At 51.4% G+C, this 16,525-nt stretch overlaps 1 protein-coding gene across 1 annotated transcript in view; it reads left to right on the plus strand.

Annotated features, from left to right (window-relative positions):
- The window catches only part of AACS (acetoacetyl-CoA synthetase), a 67,021-nt gene extending 55,295 nt beyond the window's left edge, over window positions 1-11,726 (plus strand). Inside the window, exons 13-18 of the mRNA XM_006874522.1 lie at window positions 5,411-5,524; window positions 5,936-6,061; window positions 7,677-7,746; window positions 8,303-8,361; window positions 8,951-9,153; window positions 11,589-11,726. Of these exons, the coding sequence (XP_006874584.1) occupies window positions 5,411-5,524; window positions 5,936-6,061; window positions 7,677-7,746; window positions 8,303-8,361; window positions 8,951-9,153; window positions 11,589-11,726 (710 nt within the window). The remainder of the gene's footprint in view (window positions 1-5,410; window positions 5,525-5,935; window positions 6,062-7,676; window positions 7,747-8,302; window positions 8,362-8,950; window positions 9,154-11,588) is intronic.
- The last annotated feature ends 4,799 nt before the right edge of the window (window positions 11,727-16,525 follow it).

Consider the following 16,525-nt stretch of genomic DNA (forward strand, 5'->3'; position numbering starts at 1 on the left):
TGTTATATTATTGGAACCTTTTCCCTATATGTAGTCTGGTATCTTTTAAGAGGTTACACTGTGGAGTCACTGGCTGGATTTTCATCTTGATTCCAGTAGCTGTGTGTTTCCACATGGACCAGAGCTTCCATTTTCTCATCTGCAGAATTTGTTGTTAAGTGTCCTTGAGTCAGTTCCGACTCATAGCAACTCTGTATAGGGTTTCCAAGGAGCAGGTCCTGAGTTTGAAACACTGACCTTGTGATCACAAAAACACATACTTTAAAAACTAGAAATAAATGTAAAGATGGCACAAGACAAAACCAGTCGCCCTTGAGTCAATTCCAACTCCTAGCAACTCCGTATGGATCAGTGTAGAACTGCGCTCAATTGGGTTTTCAATGACTGAACTTTCAGTAGATTGCCAGGATTTTCTTCCAAGATACCTTTGGTTGGATTTGAACCTACAAATTTTGGCTAGCAGCTAATCATTTAATTATACCATGCAGGGACTATGTTCAAAATGTGTTACTGTTGTGTGCTACTAAACTGTTTCCAACTCATAGCAACCTTCTAAAACAGTGTACAACTGTGTCCCTACGAGTTTCCAAGACTGTATTTACAGAAGCAGACTACCATGCCTTTGTCCCACAGAGCAGCTGGTGACTTTGAACCACAGACCTACTAGTAAGTGCTTAACTATTGCACCACCAGGGCTCCTTTAATAATTGTTGTTGTTGTGTGCTGTGGAGTCAGTTCCAACTGTACAGGGTTTCCCGAGGCTGTAAATCTTTACGGGAGCAGAAAGCGACATCTTTTTCCCACGGAACAGCTGGTAGTTTTGAGCTGCTGACCTTACGGTTCGCAGCCCGATTTGTAACCACTACGCTACCAGAGCTCCTGTCCTTTGATAATAATCATCATTATTATTGATACTTTGCGGCTCAGTATTCACTCTGTTCTTTTGATATTATTGCAGTTTTTACTCATTTCCTCCGATTCCTGACTCACCTCTTCTTGTGTTGCTCCAGGCAAATGGAGACCCGTTGACGTACCTTTGATGGCCACGTGCAAGCTTTTTCATTTTTCTTAAATTGTATTTTGTTGCTGAAAATATACACAGCAAAACATACACTTCTGCATGGACAATTTAGTGACATTGATTGTATTCTTCAAGTTGTACATCTGTTTTCACCTTCTATTTCTGGCTGTTCCTCCTCCATTAACATAAACTCAGGTTCCTGTCTAATCTTTCTAGTTGCTCTTGTCAATTTTATTTTGTATAGACAGTTCTTAAAAGACTGTATGATCAAGGCAGTCCTTTTTTAAGCTAAACTGTACGTCATGGATTGAATTGTGGCCCCCCACAGATTTGTTTATGTAATGATGTAACCATCTCCTAGGATGGGATCTGATGTGGAAAGACCATAACTTTTAATATGGGCTGCATCTCAATATTAACAAAATTCATCACCACTAGACCAATAAACAGTATCCATATAAATGAAGAAAATATTGAAGTTGTCAAAGACTTCATTTTGATTGCATCAACCACCCTTGGGAGCAGCCATCAAGAAATCAAACAACTTAATACATTAGGCAAATCTGTTGCACAAGCCCTCTGTAAAGTGTTGAAGAGCCAAGATGTCAGTTTGAGGACTATGGTGTGCCTGACGTAAGCCATGGTATTTTCAATAGCCTCATATGCATGGGGACATTCAACAGTGAATAGGACTAACATAGAAGAATTAATGCGTTTGAGTTATGGTGTTGGAGGAGAATATTGAAAGTGCCATGGACTCCAAAAAAACAAACAGATCTGTGTTGGAAGTAGTACAGCCAGAGTGCTCCTTGGAAGCCAGGATGGCCAGTCTTTGTCACTTATACTTTAGACATATTGTCAGGAGGGACCAGTCACTGGAGAAGGATATCATGTTCAGTAAGGTGGAGGGTCAGGGAAAAAGAGGAAGATCCCAGCGAGATAGACTGGCACAGTGATGGCAGCGATGGGCTCGGGTCATTAAATGATTATGAGGTTGGGCCAGGACGTTCTGTTGTGCATAGGGTCACTATGGGTCGGTACTGACTCGGTGGCCCCTAACACCAACAACAACTATAAAATGTTGGAAACGCTTTCTGGAAGGACTAGTTCCTAGAGAAGGACATTGTGCTTGGTAAAGCCAGTGGAAAAGAGGAAGACGCTCAATGAGATGGAGGCAGCAGTGGGCTCCTACAGCAGTTGTGAGGATGGTGCAGGGTCATGCAGGGCTCTGGTGTTCATAGGGTTGCTGTGAGTTGCAATCAACTTGACGGCAACGCCCACAGTCCCCAATGACTGCAGAAGGGGGTGGACTGAATACCTTGTGGTACCTCATTCATACAGACATGAAAAGTGATTGATGGATTTCTTGACATTGGAGGATGTGCAATGCACGTGGATTGGATAAAGCAAATTGCTAAACTGTCAGGTGAGATCAGGTGTAAGTTGAAAAAGGAGCACAAAGATGTGTGCTGCTGTCTCCCAGCCAGCCTTCCTGTCTGCCCAGCCTTCTGTCTGTCCAGGCTTCCTTCTGTCTGCCCAGGCTTCCTGTCTGTCTGCCCAGGCTTCCTGTCTGTCTGCCCAGCCTTCCTTCTGTCTGTCCAGGCTTCCTGTCTGTCTGCCCAGCCTTCCTTCTGTCTGTCCAGGCTTCCTGTCTGTCTGCCCTGCCTTCCTGTCTGTCCAGGCTTCCTGTCTGTCTGCCCAGCCTTCCTGCCTGCCTGCCTGCCCTGCCTTCCTGTTTGCCCAGCCTTCCTTCTGTCTGTCCAGGCTTCCTTCTGTCTGCCCAGGCTTCCTGTCTGTCTGTCCAGGCTTCCTGTCTGTCTGCCCAGCCTTCCTTCTGTCTGTCCAGGCTTCCTTCTGTCTGTCCAGGCTTCCTTCTGTCTGCCCAGGGTTCCTGTCTGTCTGCCCAGCCTTCCTGTCTGTCTGTCCAGGCTTCCTTCTGTCTGCCCTGCCTTCCTGTCTGTCTGTCCAGCCTTCCTGTCTATCTGCCCAGCCGTCCTGTCTGTCTGCCCAGCCTTCCTGTCTGTCTGCCCAGGTTTCCTTCTGTCTGCCCAGGCTTCTTGTCTTTCTGCCCAGGCTTCCTTCTGTGTGCCCAGGCTTCTTGTCTGTCTGCTCAGCCTTCCTGTCTGTCTGCCCTGCCTTCCTGTCTGTCTGCCTAGCCTTCCTGTCTGTCTACCCAGCCTTCCTGTCTGTCTGCTCTGCCTTCCTGTTTGTCTACCCAGCCTTCCTGTCCAACTGGCTGTCCTCTCACCACTTATCTACCTGCTGGGCTCTGACTTCGGCAGTGACCTGGCCTCATATAAATCTGGGAGCCACATGCTGTCCTGATCTCTGGGAGCCAGATGCCCTCGGAGTCTGTCAGTCCCTGGGACTGCTGAGAAGAACATGTCCCTCTCGGCTTCCTGGCATTCCCCAAGCTGTGACTTTAGATGCCGGGGGAAACCACTCTGTCTGTGGAAGACAGAAGGAGCAGCACTGTGATTCTCTGCCTGAGGGAAGACGTAGAATCATCTTAGAGTTGAGTCTAAAATTAAACCCTTCCAGGTTTTGAAAGGAAAATCCTACCCAAGAGAAGATGTCTTCAGTGATATTGCTGTGAGGTACCATCGACTTGATTTTGACTCATGGGGTCCCTGTGTACACAGAACATAACAGTGTCCGGTCCTGCTCCACGCTCACCGTCTTCACCGTGTGTGAGCCCACTGTGCAGCTTCTGCATCAGTCCATCTCATTGAGGACCTTCCTCATTTTGCTGACCATTGACTTTACAAGCATGAAGTCCCTATCCAGGGACTGGACCCTCCTCATAACATGTCCAATGTGTGTCAGACAGTGTCTTGTCATCTGGTTCTAAGGAACATTCTGGATGTACGTCTCCCAACACAGATGTGTACGTTTCTCTGGCAGACCATGGCATGTTCTGTATTCTTTGCTGAGACACTGTCATGAAGTGTCCCTTGTCTACGACTGACTCCCTGGTGACCCGCCTGATGCCACCATAGGGGATTACTTGCTACATGGGTTTTCACTGTTTCCAGAGTGTGTTCAGGCTGGTTGTGTTTGTGAGACTGATGTGTGTGTTTAGTTTGTGTATGTGTATGCTGGTGTGTACATGTGGGTGTATGTACGTGGGTTAATCACAAAGTATTGCTACTAGGCTTCCAGTTCATACATGCATGGCCTATTCCAAACAAAATGTGTTTAAACATGTCTCTGCAATGACTAGACAAGTTCTCACAGTCATACACTTGTCTTAGTCTCGTTGTTGAGTGTTGTTGAGTGAAGCCTGACTCACAGTGACCCAGTCTCGGGTTTCCAAGGACCAGCTGGTGGACTTGAACTGCTGACTGTGTAGTTAACAGTCCAGTGCTTATACTACAGCACCACACCAGGACTCCTTAGTTTTGTTGTTGTTAAGTGCCGTTGAGTCGGTTCCGACTCATTGCGACTCTGTATAGGGTTTCCAAGGTGCAGCTGGTGGGTTTGAACTGCCGACCTTGTGTTTCAAAGTCCAGTCCTGTTCCTACAGCGCCCCACCAGCAGTCTTCCTTAGGGTGTATTTAAAGGAAAATGTCCAATCCAAACAGTGACTTCTGAGGGAATTTGCTGGGCCACTTGAATTCAAGGCAGAGAGTGTAGCTTGGAAGGACATAGCAACTTTTTATTTTGGAATTACCACTTGGTCATCTTGATCGATTTTCCAAAAGGACACAAGACGATTACGTGGGCTTATTAGGAAGAAGTGAGAAAAAGTTCAGTGAAGTTGTGCCAAGGAATTTTGTTCTATCTTAACAGTGCATTGTTTGTCTTTCTTCAAGGGTAGCAAGGACTATCATAACGGCATTCATTGGAAAATCTTACGTCATCCACCCTGTAGCCCTGATCTTGCCCCTTCAGACTTTATGTTTCCAAAACTCAACAAGGAGAAGTCCCTTGATGATACCTAAATTGCGTGCCTGGCAATGGTGCTGCCTTTGCTCGGTGGCCTTGGAGCCTGACTCTATATCCAATTTCTTCCTGACATACAAATGCTCCCCCTGTGGTCCTTGTAGTTGGGAGGGTTCCTGTAAACACTGCACATATACCTGCCTAGGTGGTATCTTGGCTGATAGCATGGTGTCCATTTTCTGCAGTCCGCCACATCTTGAATTTGATCTTGTCTGGGAATGCCCTTTGTTTTATCTTTCTGCTGGAACGGCGTTCAGACTTGGGCTTCTCTCCAGGGTTTAAATCACCTCCCTAGTCCCTGAAAACAAGCCCAACAGTGTGGGGATTTCCCTGGGCCAGGAGACAAGAGCAGTAGGTTTTGGCCCTTTGTCCTGTGCTCTTCAACAATGTGTAGTTGTGTCTCTGGGTTCTGCATGCTGAGTCTCCTCTCACTGTGGTTTGCAGGTGGCACCGACATCATCTCGTGCTTCATGGGCCAGAACGTCTCAGTGCCTGTGTACAAAGGGGAGATCCAGGCCCGGAACCTGGCCATGGCAGTGGAGGCCTGGGACGAAGAAGGTGACGGCTACAGCCCACTCGGCTCTTCTGACTTGTTGGGAGGGGTCACTTGGCTGTGTGGTTTCTGTTAGTTAGAGTTCTCCATGGCTGTACTCTGCTGCAGAGGGGCACCCCCTCCCAACTTGCCGAGCAACGCCCTGAGCTCCTATCCATGGTCCATCTCCTCTACCCCAGTCTGCGCCTTGGAGAAGTGGAGGGTGGTTGGAGCCTGGGCCCTGTGTCAGCCAGCGTTGGCCTGACTGGCCCTTTGCTGACTCAGCCCAGTCTGTGTGTGTCCCTGGCTCCACACAGGGCCTGGTGTGAAGCATCACTGCGATTATACGTGGACTTGAGTGGTTTGAGCTGCAGCCCCCATGATGGTAGGCTCGGTGACTGGTGGGCGCTTAGCTTCTTCTCTGTCCCGTCCGACAGGAAAGCCAGTCTGGGGGATGAGCGGTGAGCTGGTGTGTACCAAGCCCATCCCCTGCCAGCCCACCCACTTCTGGAACGACGAGAACGGGAACAAGTACAGGAAGGCCTATTTCTCCAAATTCCCAGGTAGGAGGACGATTTCGCCCCCCGGGCCTGGGCTTTGTGTCTCATTCTCCATGCCCTCCTTCCCCCAGACTTACAGAGCTGCTCGGATGTCATTGTGCATAGGGCAGCTGATCATGAATTGTAAACTGTGTCTTGTCATTTGTAGCTTGAAACCATCATCTGGGTTTAATTTATTCCCATTCCCTTGCTGTGCCAGGAGTCCCTGGCCCCAAGCCCTGTTGTTGGGAGCTGGCTGGCCCTGGTGTCTCCATGTTGGGCTGCAGGTCCACTTCTACCTGCTCGGAGAGGCCAGGGGAGGTAGCTGGCCCCCATGTGTCTGTGTTGGGGCTGGAGGCCCTTTCCTGCCACTTAGGCCAGGGAAGCATTTTCCTTTCCGCCTTGTACACCATCATAACGGTGGAACTGGTGGAAGAGCTTGTTGTCATGATAGGATTTTCAGCCGGGAACTCCACTCTTGCCCTCTGAGCGGGACCTTGCTCCACCATAGGGAAGTCTGTATTGAAAGCCTGGCTTCCCACCACCTCCTTGTCTTCATTCATCAGCAGCCTCGAGTTATTACTGCTCTGTAATCCATTCAGCATGCCTTCTGTTCCAAGTTATTGATCCTAAATGCTTGCTTCCGGCCTCTAGAAAGGTGACTTGATTTTCGTCAGCTGCAGGCAGGGTTCAGGGTGTCTTGGAGCCGTGGGGTGGGCAGGACCTGCCTTATTCACCCAACTCTACTTCTGCTTCGCACACCTGTGTCATGTGCCCATAACATCTCTCTGGCCTTGCTTGGCTGCAGGAGTGACTGGAGGGCCCTAAGGAGGTGCAGCCTTCTTTGGATTCTTGTTGCCTCAGACCCTGTGGGGACAGACTCAGGCAGGACGGGCATGGGGACAAGGAACAGTGTCCCCAGTGTCTCTGTGGGAGAGAACCAGGTAGGATGGGCGAGGGGACATGGAACAGTGTCCCCAGTGCGTCTGCGGGAGAGACCCAGGCAGGATGGGTGAGGGGACACAGAGGAGTGTCCCCAGGAGGCTGGGGCCTTAGCACCTTAGAGGGAGAACCCTTTAAAGCAGTGACATCTCTGTTTTCTTTGACACTACTCTTGGAGTGCTCTGCCCTCTGCACTGGGGGGTCATGTGACACAGGTCTCCTGGTCCAGCCGGATGCTGCTGGCCATGACACCTTCCGTGAGCACAGCCAACCACACAGCATGACTCGGAGGCGTGGTGATGCCCTTGTCTTGGTTAGCTCAGGCCGGGCTGCTGGGACCCGTACAGTAGCTGTCCAGCTGCTCTAGACGCTGCTCTCCAGAATGGGCCCTGCCCCACCTTCAAGACCCACCTTCTGCTTTCCTGACACTTGCTTCCCCTGCCCTCCCACTGTAGCCCTGCTTCACGCTGTCTGGGGTCGGCCTTGCCCCCCTCCTCCTCCTCTGGGTCCCCATGGCACCTGCAGTGGCATTTCTTGTGTATTACAACTGCATGTGTGGTCTGCTGATGGCCTGCCCCCGGGCACCGGGACAGTCTAAGCATTTGCAGACTCCCCCAGCCCTCAGGCTCATGTGTGTCTGTGTCCCCTGAGCCAACAGGAGTGTCCCCAGGGTGACCATCCCTTCTGCCCCTTGCAGGCGTCTGGGCACATGGTGATTACTGCAAAATCAATCCCAAGACCGGGGGCATCGTTATGCTAGGCCGGAGGTGAGGAGGGTGCACCAGGCTGGGCAATGGGAGCTGGGGTGGGGGGTGCACGTGCACACGTGTGTGAGCTCCACCCCTCTGGACACCCTGTGTTGGCCGGCCCCTGCCCCTACCTCCCAGGCTTCCCACCCTGGGCCTCTGCAGGTGTGGGCTGGCGGACCTTCTGGGCTCTCCCTTCGTTCCTGGTGTGGGGTATCCATTTGTGTGTCCTCCCTAGGATGGGTCTGGTCCAGTCCACGTTCCTGTGTCTGTAGTGGGGGCAGGAATGGACTTGGGGGGATGCTGAGCAGAGGTGGGGCCAGTGCCTGTGGGCAGCTCTGAAGCCCTTCCTGGCCTGAGAGTGAGCAGTGGACACATAGTGGGAGGGAGGGACATGGGTCAGGTGGGAGGGGCAATGAGGGGCTGGCTTTTCCACCTCAACAAGCCCTTTTAAGTTTGGAGAGAGAGAGGGAGATAGGCAGTAAGGAGGGGAGGTGCCAAGGGAAGGGCCTTCACCGACCCCTTCACTAGGACCCCTCTGCTGGGTGGTCACATCCCCAACCTTCTCTCTTCCCAGCGACGGCACACTCAACCCCAACGGGGTGCGGTTCGGCAGCTCAGAAATCTACAACATTGGTACGTTGCCCCCATTCTCTTGGTCTGTCTCAGGGTATCTAGAAAGGGAAGGTGCCCCAGAGCCTCCCTGGGGAGAGAGCTCACACCCCTCATCTTGAGGGGAAAGTGGCGTGAGTGTTTATGTCCTTTCCAGAACATCCCTTATGCATCTTGATCATAGGTCAATTCCCGGGGCGTGAGCCCTCCCCCACAGTGGGTTCTATCGATAGTTTGTGGAAACAGAGAGGTTGTCTGGTATTGAGGACCATACAGCCACACACAGTGCATGTGAGGACCTTCACCTTGCCTCCCTGGGGAGCGTGTACATGTGTGGCTATGTGGGCATCCCCAGGTGGCTATGTGGTACAGCCCGCCTTGGGCACTCGCTGTTTTCCTTATTTTTAATTGCTTTGAAACGAAGTCAGTGATTGACACGTGGAGCCTCCTGTGCACACAGAAACACCCTAGTTACGGCCACTGATTTGTTCTTCCATTTGTTGTGTGGCTTCCTTGGAGCAGATTCCGGAGGGTCCTCCCAGATAGGCTGGGTGCTGAAGGGCTGGGCGTGGGGAGAGCCCCTTCATCTGAACCCCTTCATCTGCTCCTGCAGTGGAGGCCTTTGAGGAAGTGATGGACAGCCTGTGTGTCCCCCAATACAACCAAGATGGAGAGGAGCGTGTGGTCCTCTTCCTGAAGATGGTATCTGGCCACACCTTCAGGCCGGAGTTGGTACGAAGGATTTGCGACGCCATCCGTCTGGGCCTGTCTGCACGGCACGTCCCCAGTCTCATCCTGGAGACCAAGGGCATCCCGGTATGTACGCCTGTCAGCCAACGACAGCGCCTTCCCATCCTCACAGGCCCCTTGGCATGGGAGGCTTGCTCACACTTTATATATAGTGGTCTAGGTTGCCTAGCAACAGCATCCTTCTCCCCCTGCCTCGTGCCTCTGCCCTCCTTTGGCTGTTTCAATCAACTTCCTAAAGACCTCTGCTTGGAGGCTGAGCAGGCCCTGCCACACAACCCCCGTCAGCTCTCCCAAATGTGGTCCTGGTGTGGTCTCAGATACATTAATGAGAAAATTAATTTTAACTTCGTAAAGGGCTGCTGGGATGCTGTTGCCCCTGCCTTTTAATTTTAACTTCTGTCTGTGGGAACAAGATGTGAATCTATTTAGAGGCATATCTTCAGAAAGCTGCTCCCCCTTTTATGCTTTATTAGCTGCTAAGTGCAGGGAGGCCCTTCACTAGATTGGAGCCCAACCTGAACTTGCACCACTTAACCAGGTACCAAGCGGGTGCTCCTGTGAGCCAAAACTGTAAACTGTATGTGTGTATACACACAACATGAAACACAAAGATCTCAGCAGCCTGTACTCTCGGCTTACATGGTCTCTGCTTGCTCAGGAGGAGACGGGGCAAAGTACGAGCTGGCTTGGCCAGCTAAGCTGACCGTTGGTGCCCAGTATGGCCAGAGCGGAGGCTTCTTGAGAAGTCCCAGCACAAGTGACGCACTGACCGTGAAACCCGGTTCTCTCTACTGCATGCGGGCTACCCTTTCTCCCCAGAGCTCAGCCTGGCAACAGCAGGTTGTGTCTGGTGAACGGACTGTGGGTGAATGACTGGGTCAGTGTGTGACTTAGTGGGTGAGCAAGCAGGTGACCGAGCCGGCGAGTGGGTGAGTGAGCGGGTGACTGAGTGAGTGGACTAGGTCCTCCCACGGTTGCTGAGGTGGGACAAGCCTGCCTTGGTCCCACCCATCTGACCTTTGAGGAAATCGGAGACATGAGGGTTCCAGCTGACCAGGAAAGGGAGAACTGGTAGCTGGAGTGGGCGTGGCTCCAGCAGATCTTGGACTCTGAGTGGGCGTGGCTCCAGCAGATCCTGGACTCTGGGTGGGTGTGGCTCCAGCAGATCCTGGACTCTTAGTGGGCGTGGCTCCAGCAGATCCTGGACTCTGAGTGGGTGTGGCTCCAACAGATCCTGGACTCTGGGTGGGCGTGGCTCCAGCAGATCCTGGACTCTGAGTGGGCGTGGCTCCAGCAGATTCTGGTCCCTGAGTCAGCACTGACATTCGGCCCACTCCTGAGGGCAGCACAGCAGACATTTCCCTCTTGCCATGGCCGCAGGCTTCCTTTAAACTCATGTCTTGTCTATTTTGCCAGCTTGTGAGCTGACAGAAGATAGAAGTTCTTAGTGCTCTGGTGATCCTACAGCCCCAAGACATCTGCCTTTCAAACCGCGAGAGGTTGATGGCACCGAGAGCAATAACAGGCAACCCCTCGGAAACCTCCACTTAGATCCTTAATTAGCGCATATGTTGACTGAAGTTTTCAATTGAATAAGTTTTAATTCTATCTCAGGTTAAAAAACAGAACAGAACCAAAAACCAGTGTGAGGCAATGAGGGTACCACACCGGCAGCTGCCGTCAGCTCTGACTTCGGAAGTTTCCAAGTCTATAAACATGCCAACAGCAGTCCGTTGGGGTTCAAGATGAAACACGAGTGCCCAGCATTTCAAGGGGATGGGAGGTAGGACAGGTCAGCTACAAGGACAATTGAGGATGAGTGGTTCTAGGGAGAGGCTTGAGGCTTGCTTTTCAGGTGCGGGTTGCCGACATCTGATTTGATAGCAGCCACAGCAAGCCGCTTTCTCCTGAGAGAATGGTAACAGCTAGTCTGTCTCGATCATCTTTATGAGAAGGTTTGTGAGCAGTGACCTCTCTCCCCACAGCCCTCTGAACAGGTGCTACCGCCCCCTGTACACTCAAGGAGACAGACGTAGAGAGGTTGAGTATCTTGCCCGTCACCCAGTCATATCCGCTTGCCTCCACAGAGGCCTGTGGTGTTTCACCCAGGTCAGGAGGACATTCATCGTTTTCATGGGCAAGGACAGGTCTCTAGTGTGGCCTACGTGAGAGGCAGTGTGGGTGCGTCAGCAGTGTTCACCTGTCCACATTGACTTCACAGCACCCTTGAAATGGCTGCGTGGAAGGTGATGAAGAGTGTTCAGAGCTGGCTTTCAGCGATGGACTTTGACATTGCTTTTCAGCAGCACCGATTTCCTCCCAGATGGGGAGGGGACAGCTGTGTGGCCAAGGCATGTGGGCATATGTCGGCCATGGTCTCCTCTGAGCCTAGCATCCTTTGCTTTCAAGGCTCCAGTGGGTTTGGGTGGGCCTCACTTCAGACCTGAGGGATGTCCCCCTTCTCTTCATTTGAGCACTTTGTGTTTTCGCTCTCCTTGCAGTACACGCTCAACGGCAAGAAAGTGGAGGTGGCTGTGAAGCAGGTCATTGCGGGCAAGTCCGTGGAGCACCGCGGGGCGTTCACCAACCCTGAGACCCTGGATCTTTACCGCGACATTCCTGAGCTCCGGGACTTCTGAGCATGCAGAGATTTACATACCTGGCTCTTCTGCACTAAGGGCTCTGCAGGCTTCTGTTTCCTAGTTATGCTGGTGGACGCTGACTCGTCTCTGTGCTGCACGGGGTCTGGGCCTTCATAGGGACACAGGCATGCGGACTGCTCGGGTGGTACTGCTTTGGGGAAGTGGGCACTCTGTTTGTGCCCGGTTGAGGGTATAACCACGGGCCCTCAGTCCTGAGGAGTCGTCTGGCTTTGAGCTTCACAGTCCTGTCGTCTTTCTGTTTCTATCTGCTCAGGTGCAATCTCTTGTCTCTCTTCACACTCCAGGCTCTAGCTCTTCCCCTCGGGATCTGCCCATTTATGAGGGGGCTTCAAAAAGTACGTGGAGAAACAGAATGAAAAGCAAATGGATTTTTCCAGTTTTTGAAGCCCCCTTGTGTTGAACGTGAACTGTTACAAGAACACAGTCTGCCATGACGTACGCCCCCTTCCTATAGTGGTGGTTGGACACTGTGGGCTGACCACCCAAGTTACGTGTACCAAACAGTGGAAAGTATTCACTGGGAATGTGTGTCACTCCCCTGCCAACACTGCCTGGCATGCCGGCATAAAGCTCTCACAGAGCAAGGGGGCTCACTGTTTAATAGGATCTCATTATTCCTGGGCTTTGAGCGGTTCTTCAGTTTTCATGTTAATTCCATGTTTGGTCGTTTTCAATGTCCCTCGGGGAGATGAGTGGGGGCAGAGGGTAGGGCAGTTACTCAGCCAGCCCCTTCTCTGGGTCTTACCCTAGTCCTTGACCTATAGTGTGCAAGTTCGTAGGGGCTTAAAGTGAGAAGTATGTTACGAGCATTTGTGAATTGAGCACCGCGATTCAATAGCTAGGTGGTGTGTGTGTGTCCTTCTCTGTTCAGTATCTTCACCAAGTTCTGGAACCTTAGTGTTTGTTTTTATATTTTTAACAAATGGAGCACAATGAAATACTTTCTTTGAATCCCCTTTGTTCTGCAATATAAATACATAGTGGAAAAGTTCTATGAGGAATTTAATATAATAAATATATATGTGTGTGTTTGTGCACACACCTATCCACATGGGTTTGTGTTTTCTCAGAAGCTGGTCATCCTGGCTTTGGGCATGGACATGGCCACGTGGACTTGCCAGCTGACAGCTGTGCTCTGAAGGAAGCTGTTTGGTCCTCGTCATTGGAGTCTGTTCTGGACTCCTGGCTGCTAACAGCAGTTACTGAGGAAGGACAACTGGACAAAGCCTCACCCAGGCCGCCTCCAACCTGGGCTCGCTCAGGGTCTGAGCTGGTGGTTTCTAGACTGTTCCTACTCATCATTGCTAGAACTGTGTCTGGCTGAACGTCATAGAATCCAGGCTTACCCCGGTCTCAAGTATGTTTTGTATGTAGCCGCAGGAAGGCGTGACTCTGAAAGGCCCCAGCCCCTCTGTCAATCCCAGTGTTGGTCCCTGGTGGCTGTGTGATGTCCCCCGTGATCCAGGAAGGAAGGAGGAAGTGGCAAGAGGGCTAGTGAATGGCAGAGTGCTTCCTGAGTCCCTGTCTCCCCGACCCCCGTGCTTCATATCAGGAAACCAGTGGCTGTTCTATAAGCCCACGCAGTTCACCCCCACTGTGGCTCATTGGGCAGACTTGCCTGGTTACCTGGGCACACTAGCTAGCTGCAAGGGATTCTAGTCTGGGGCTCTGAGTTATTTTTCAAATTTCCTGTGACTGTAGTAACTAGTAAACATGTGCTTAGCAACTTAACACAAATTAACTCTGAGTACTGGAGGTCAGTAGTCCAAAGTGGGTCTCACCGGGCAAAATTAAATGTATTGACAGAAGCTGGTTGCTTCTGAAGGCTTCTGGGGGAAATCCACTCCTTGTCTTCTCAAGCTTCCAGATGCCATGTGCATTCTTTGACTGGTGGCCACACCCTCCATCCTCAAGATCAGCAATGGCTGGCTGAGTCCTTTCATGTCACACCACACTGACCCTCTCACTTAGAATGGCTTTTTGATGATACTGGGTCCTCCCAGATAAACCAGGACATCTGCCCATCTCAAGAGCATTAGCTTGATCCCATCGGTGGAGTCCCTTCTGCGGTGTGGGGGAACATACAGGTTCAGGGGATATCTCTTGGGCTCATACTCTGCCAGCACTGAGCCCCGAGTAGTCCAGGGGCCTTCACCGTCTACTGCTCCTGCTGTGATACATCAGCTGCCGGAAGGCTGACTTCACAGTGATTTGCAGTGCAGAGTCATTGCAGCTTAATCAGCCCTTTTGTTCTGCCAGGACATCCCTAGCAGGTGCACTCACACAGCCTTATTAATCAGCCACTTCATTAACGAGCGGCAGATGGTCCTGAACAGCAGACATGCGCATGGGCTGTGCTCATGGGCCTTGGCCGAACACCGTGCTTCACACCCACCACATGCCCTCTGCTGACTCCTCTCCCAGCTCCCAGGGACTGCCAGACTCAGGCCCTGGCCACACTCACTGTGCCTTCCCCGTCCGCTCACATCCTGTCCAGCTGACTAGCCGTGTGACTGCTTTAAGGATGGTGTGGGGGATGGAGATTGGGAGACCATCCGTTGTCCCCCACAAGTATAGGAGTCCCTGGGTGGCATCGACAGTGAAATATTTGACTGCTAACCCAAAGGCTGGTGGTTCGAACCCTCTCAGTGGTGCAGGGATTCGGCTACCTTTGGGACCAGGCCCACCTCCCCACCAAGCACCAGGTTACTGATCCTTCTCATGAATTTGGCTGGATAGACCTGCTGCCTCAGGCCAGTGGAAACAGGAGTGTTTGAAGGACTTGCTTGTTTGTGTTTCTCAGGGATACACTGGTAAGCACGCACGCCTTTTCAACACTTGGGCCTTGTGTGTATGTCTTTCCTTAAAGATGGAATTACATGCCTGTCAGACCAGCACATGTCAAAACTGGGTTTTGTTTTACCCCTGGGTGAACAGTGAGAAAACACAGCCCCCACGGCCATATCAGCTGGGATATTACCCTGGCCTCACTGAACAATCCCTGTCCAATGACCTCAACCTGTGTCACTTACAGTTTCCGGTGGGTGGAGACAACTCTTTCTGTGTTCACAACAATTGGCTTTTCTTGGGTGTTCGTTCTGTAGAGCCAGGGGATCCGATTCAGAACTCACTGATTCAACACACATTCTTGCCTGGTCCTGGGACCAGAGGTCATCCAGGTAGGTGAGTTCCTTCCCAGGGTATGTTGAGACATTCGGTCAACAAGGACACAAGAGAACATGGCAGGGAAACATTTTTTTGCAGGGTATGAGATAGCGATGCTCTTTAGATAAAAGCAGAGGGTCAGCGAAAAGGAGAAAGACCCTCATGTTAGCCTCAACGATGAAGACTTACGCCCACGAACATGAGGATGATGCCGGACCAGGTAGTGCTGCGTTCTGGTGCTTACTGGGTCTCCACGAGTCAGAGCTGATGGCATCTGACAACAGAGAGAGAACACTGTGTGACGTTACTTAGATGCAATTGGTTAAGACGTCATCCAGTAGAAGATCCCTAACCCACTATGACTGGGTTCCTTTACGAAGAGAGAAACACACAGGGAAAGATGGAGGCAGGGATGGTGCCACAAGTAAGGAGAGAGCACCCCCTAGAACATTCAGAAAGCAGGCCCTGCTGACCCCTTGCTCTCGGACTAATGGTCTCCAGAGCTGTGAAATGATACACTTTGGTTTTTTCAAGCCATCCCGTTTGCGGGACTCTGTCATGGCAGCCATGGGGAACGAACACAGTTGGGTTGGTCAGGAAGGCCTCCCTGAGGAGGTGACCCTGAAGCCATAGCCCAAAAGCTAAGATGCTAAGATGAAGTTGGGAGGCCCACCAGCCAGGCAGAGGGTAGGGTCTGAGCAGAGAAGTCCAGGAAGGATAACTTGGAAGAGGTAGGTGGACCATGGTAGCCATCACGGGACTGTATTCTAAGGGCAGCAGGGATGGGTCTGGGATCAAGTGCTGGGTCGGTGGAAGACGCCATGGTTTTCAACTTACCAGAGTTCTCCTTTGCTACTCTCTCCTCTGAATGTGCTGTTTGTAACAGAAAACATGAGCATGGTTCTGGTTCATCAAGCAAACAGGTGTTGAGCACACAGCAGAGGGGGTTAGGCGGCCTTTTGATTAGGCTCAGGCAGCCCAACAACTGCTTTGATGCACTGAGATCTTTACTCTCTGAGCCAAGACTGCTTTTTATATTAGCGCAAACGAATCCTAAAAGCCCCTGCCATTTCGTTGCCAAACGTTCAAGACTGCCATAAGCAAATAAGTAAGGGCCCGTTATGAGGATGTTTGCAATACATCATGTGATAAATGCAGGCTCGGTTGTCATGGTTTATCGTGTTGGAGAGAGCTCTCGGCCATCCAACGGTAAATACATGTTTTAATCGCTTCATTAGCTGACGTCCAGGGGAGAAACGGTTCTTAGTCAATTCATTATGCTCTGGAACATCTCCAAATGTTTCCATCTTCAGGCTTCCTCCCTGTTTTTCCTCACACTTCTTTTTATGTCAGGCTGGGTTGTTAGGTGAGAGGAGGGAGTGGCTGTGGCGCGGGGAGGGGGGTGGGGGTGCGGGGACCCGCTTTGGCACTGGGCATCCACACCAGGTTTGACTTCAGTTTTTATTCTCTAGGGTTTGTGCTTTTCAGCTTTTCCGGCCTGCTCACCACTTCTCTGTGGGGCATGGCCTCATTCTGTGTGGAGTCTGTTTCCTCTCTTCAGTCTTGACTTTTTTGCTGAGGCTTTCTCCGGGGTTCCACAGCGCAGCGTT

This window comes from Chrysochloris asiatica, unplaced genomic scaffold (assembly GCF_000296735.1).
Source record: "Chrysochloris asiatica unplaced genomic scaffold, ChrAsi1.0 scaffold00281, whole genome shotgun sequence".
Lineage (NCBI taxonomy): Eukaryota > Metazoa > Chordata > Mammalia > Afrosoricida > Chrysochloridae > Chrysochloris > Chrysochloris asiatica.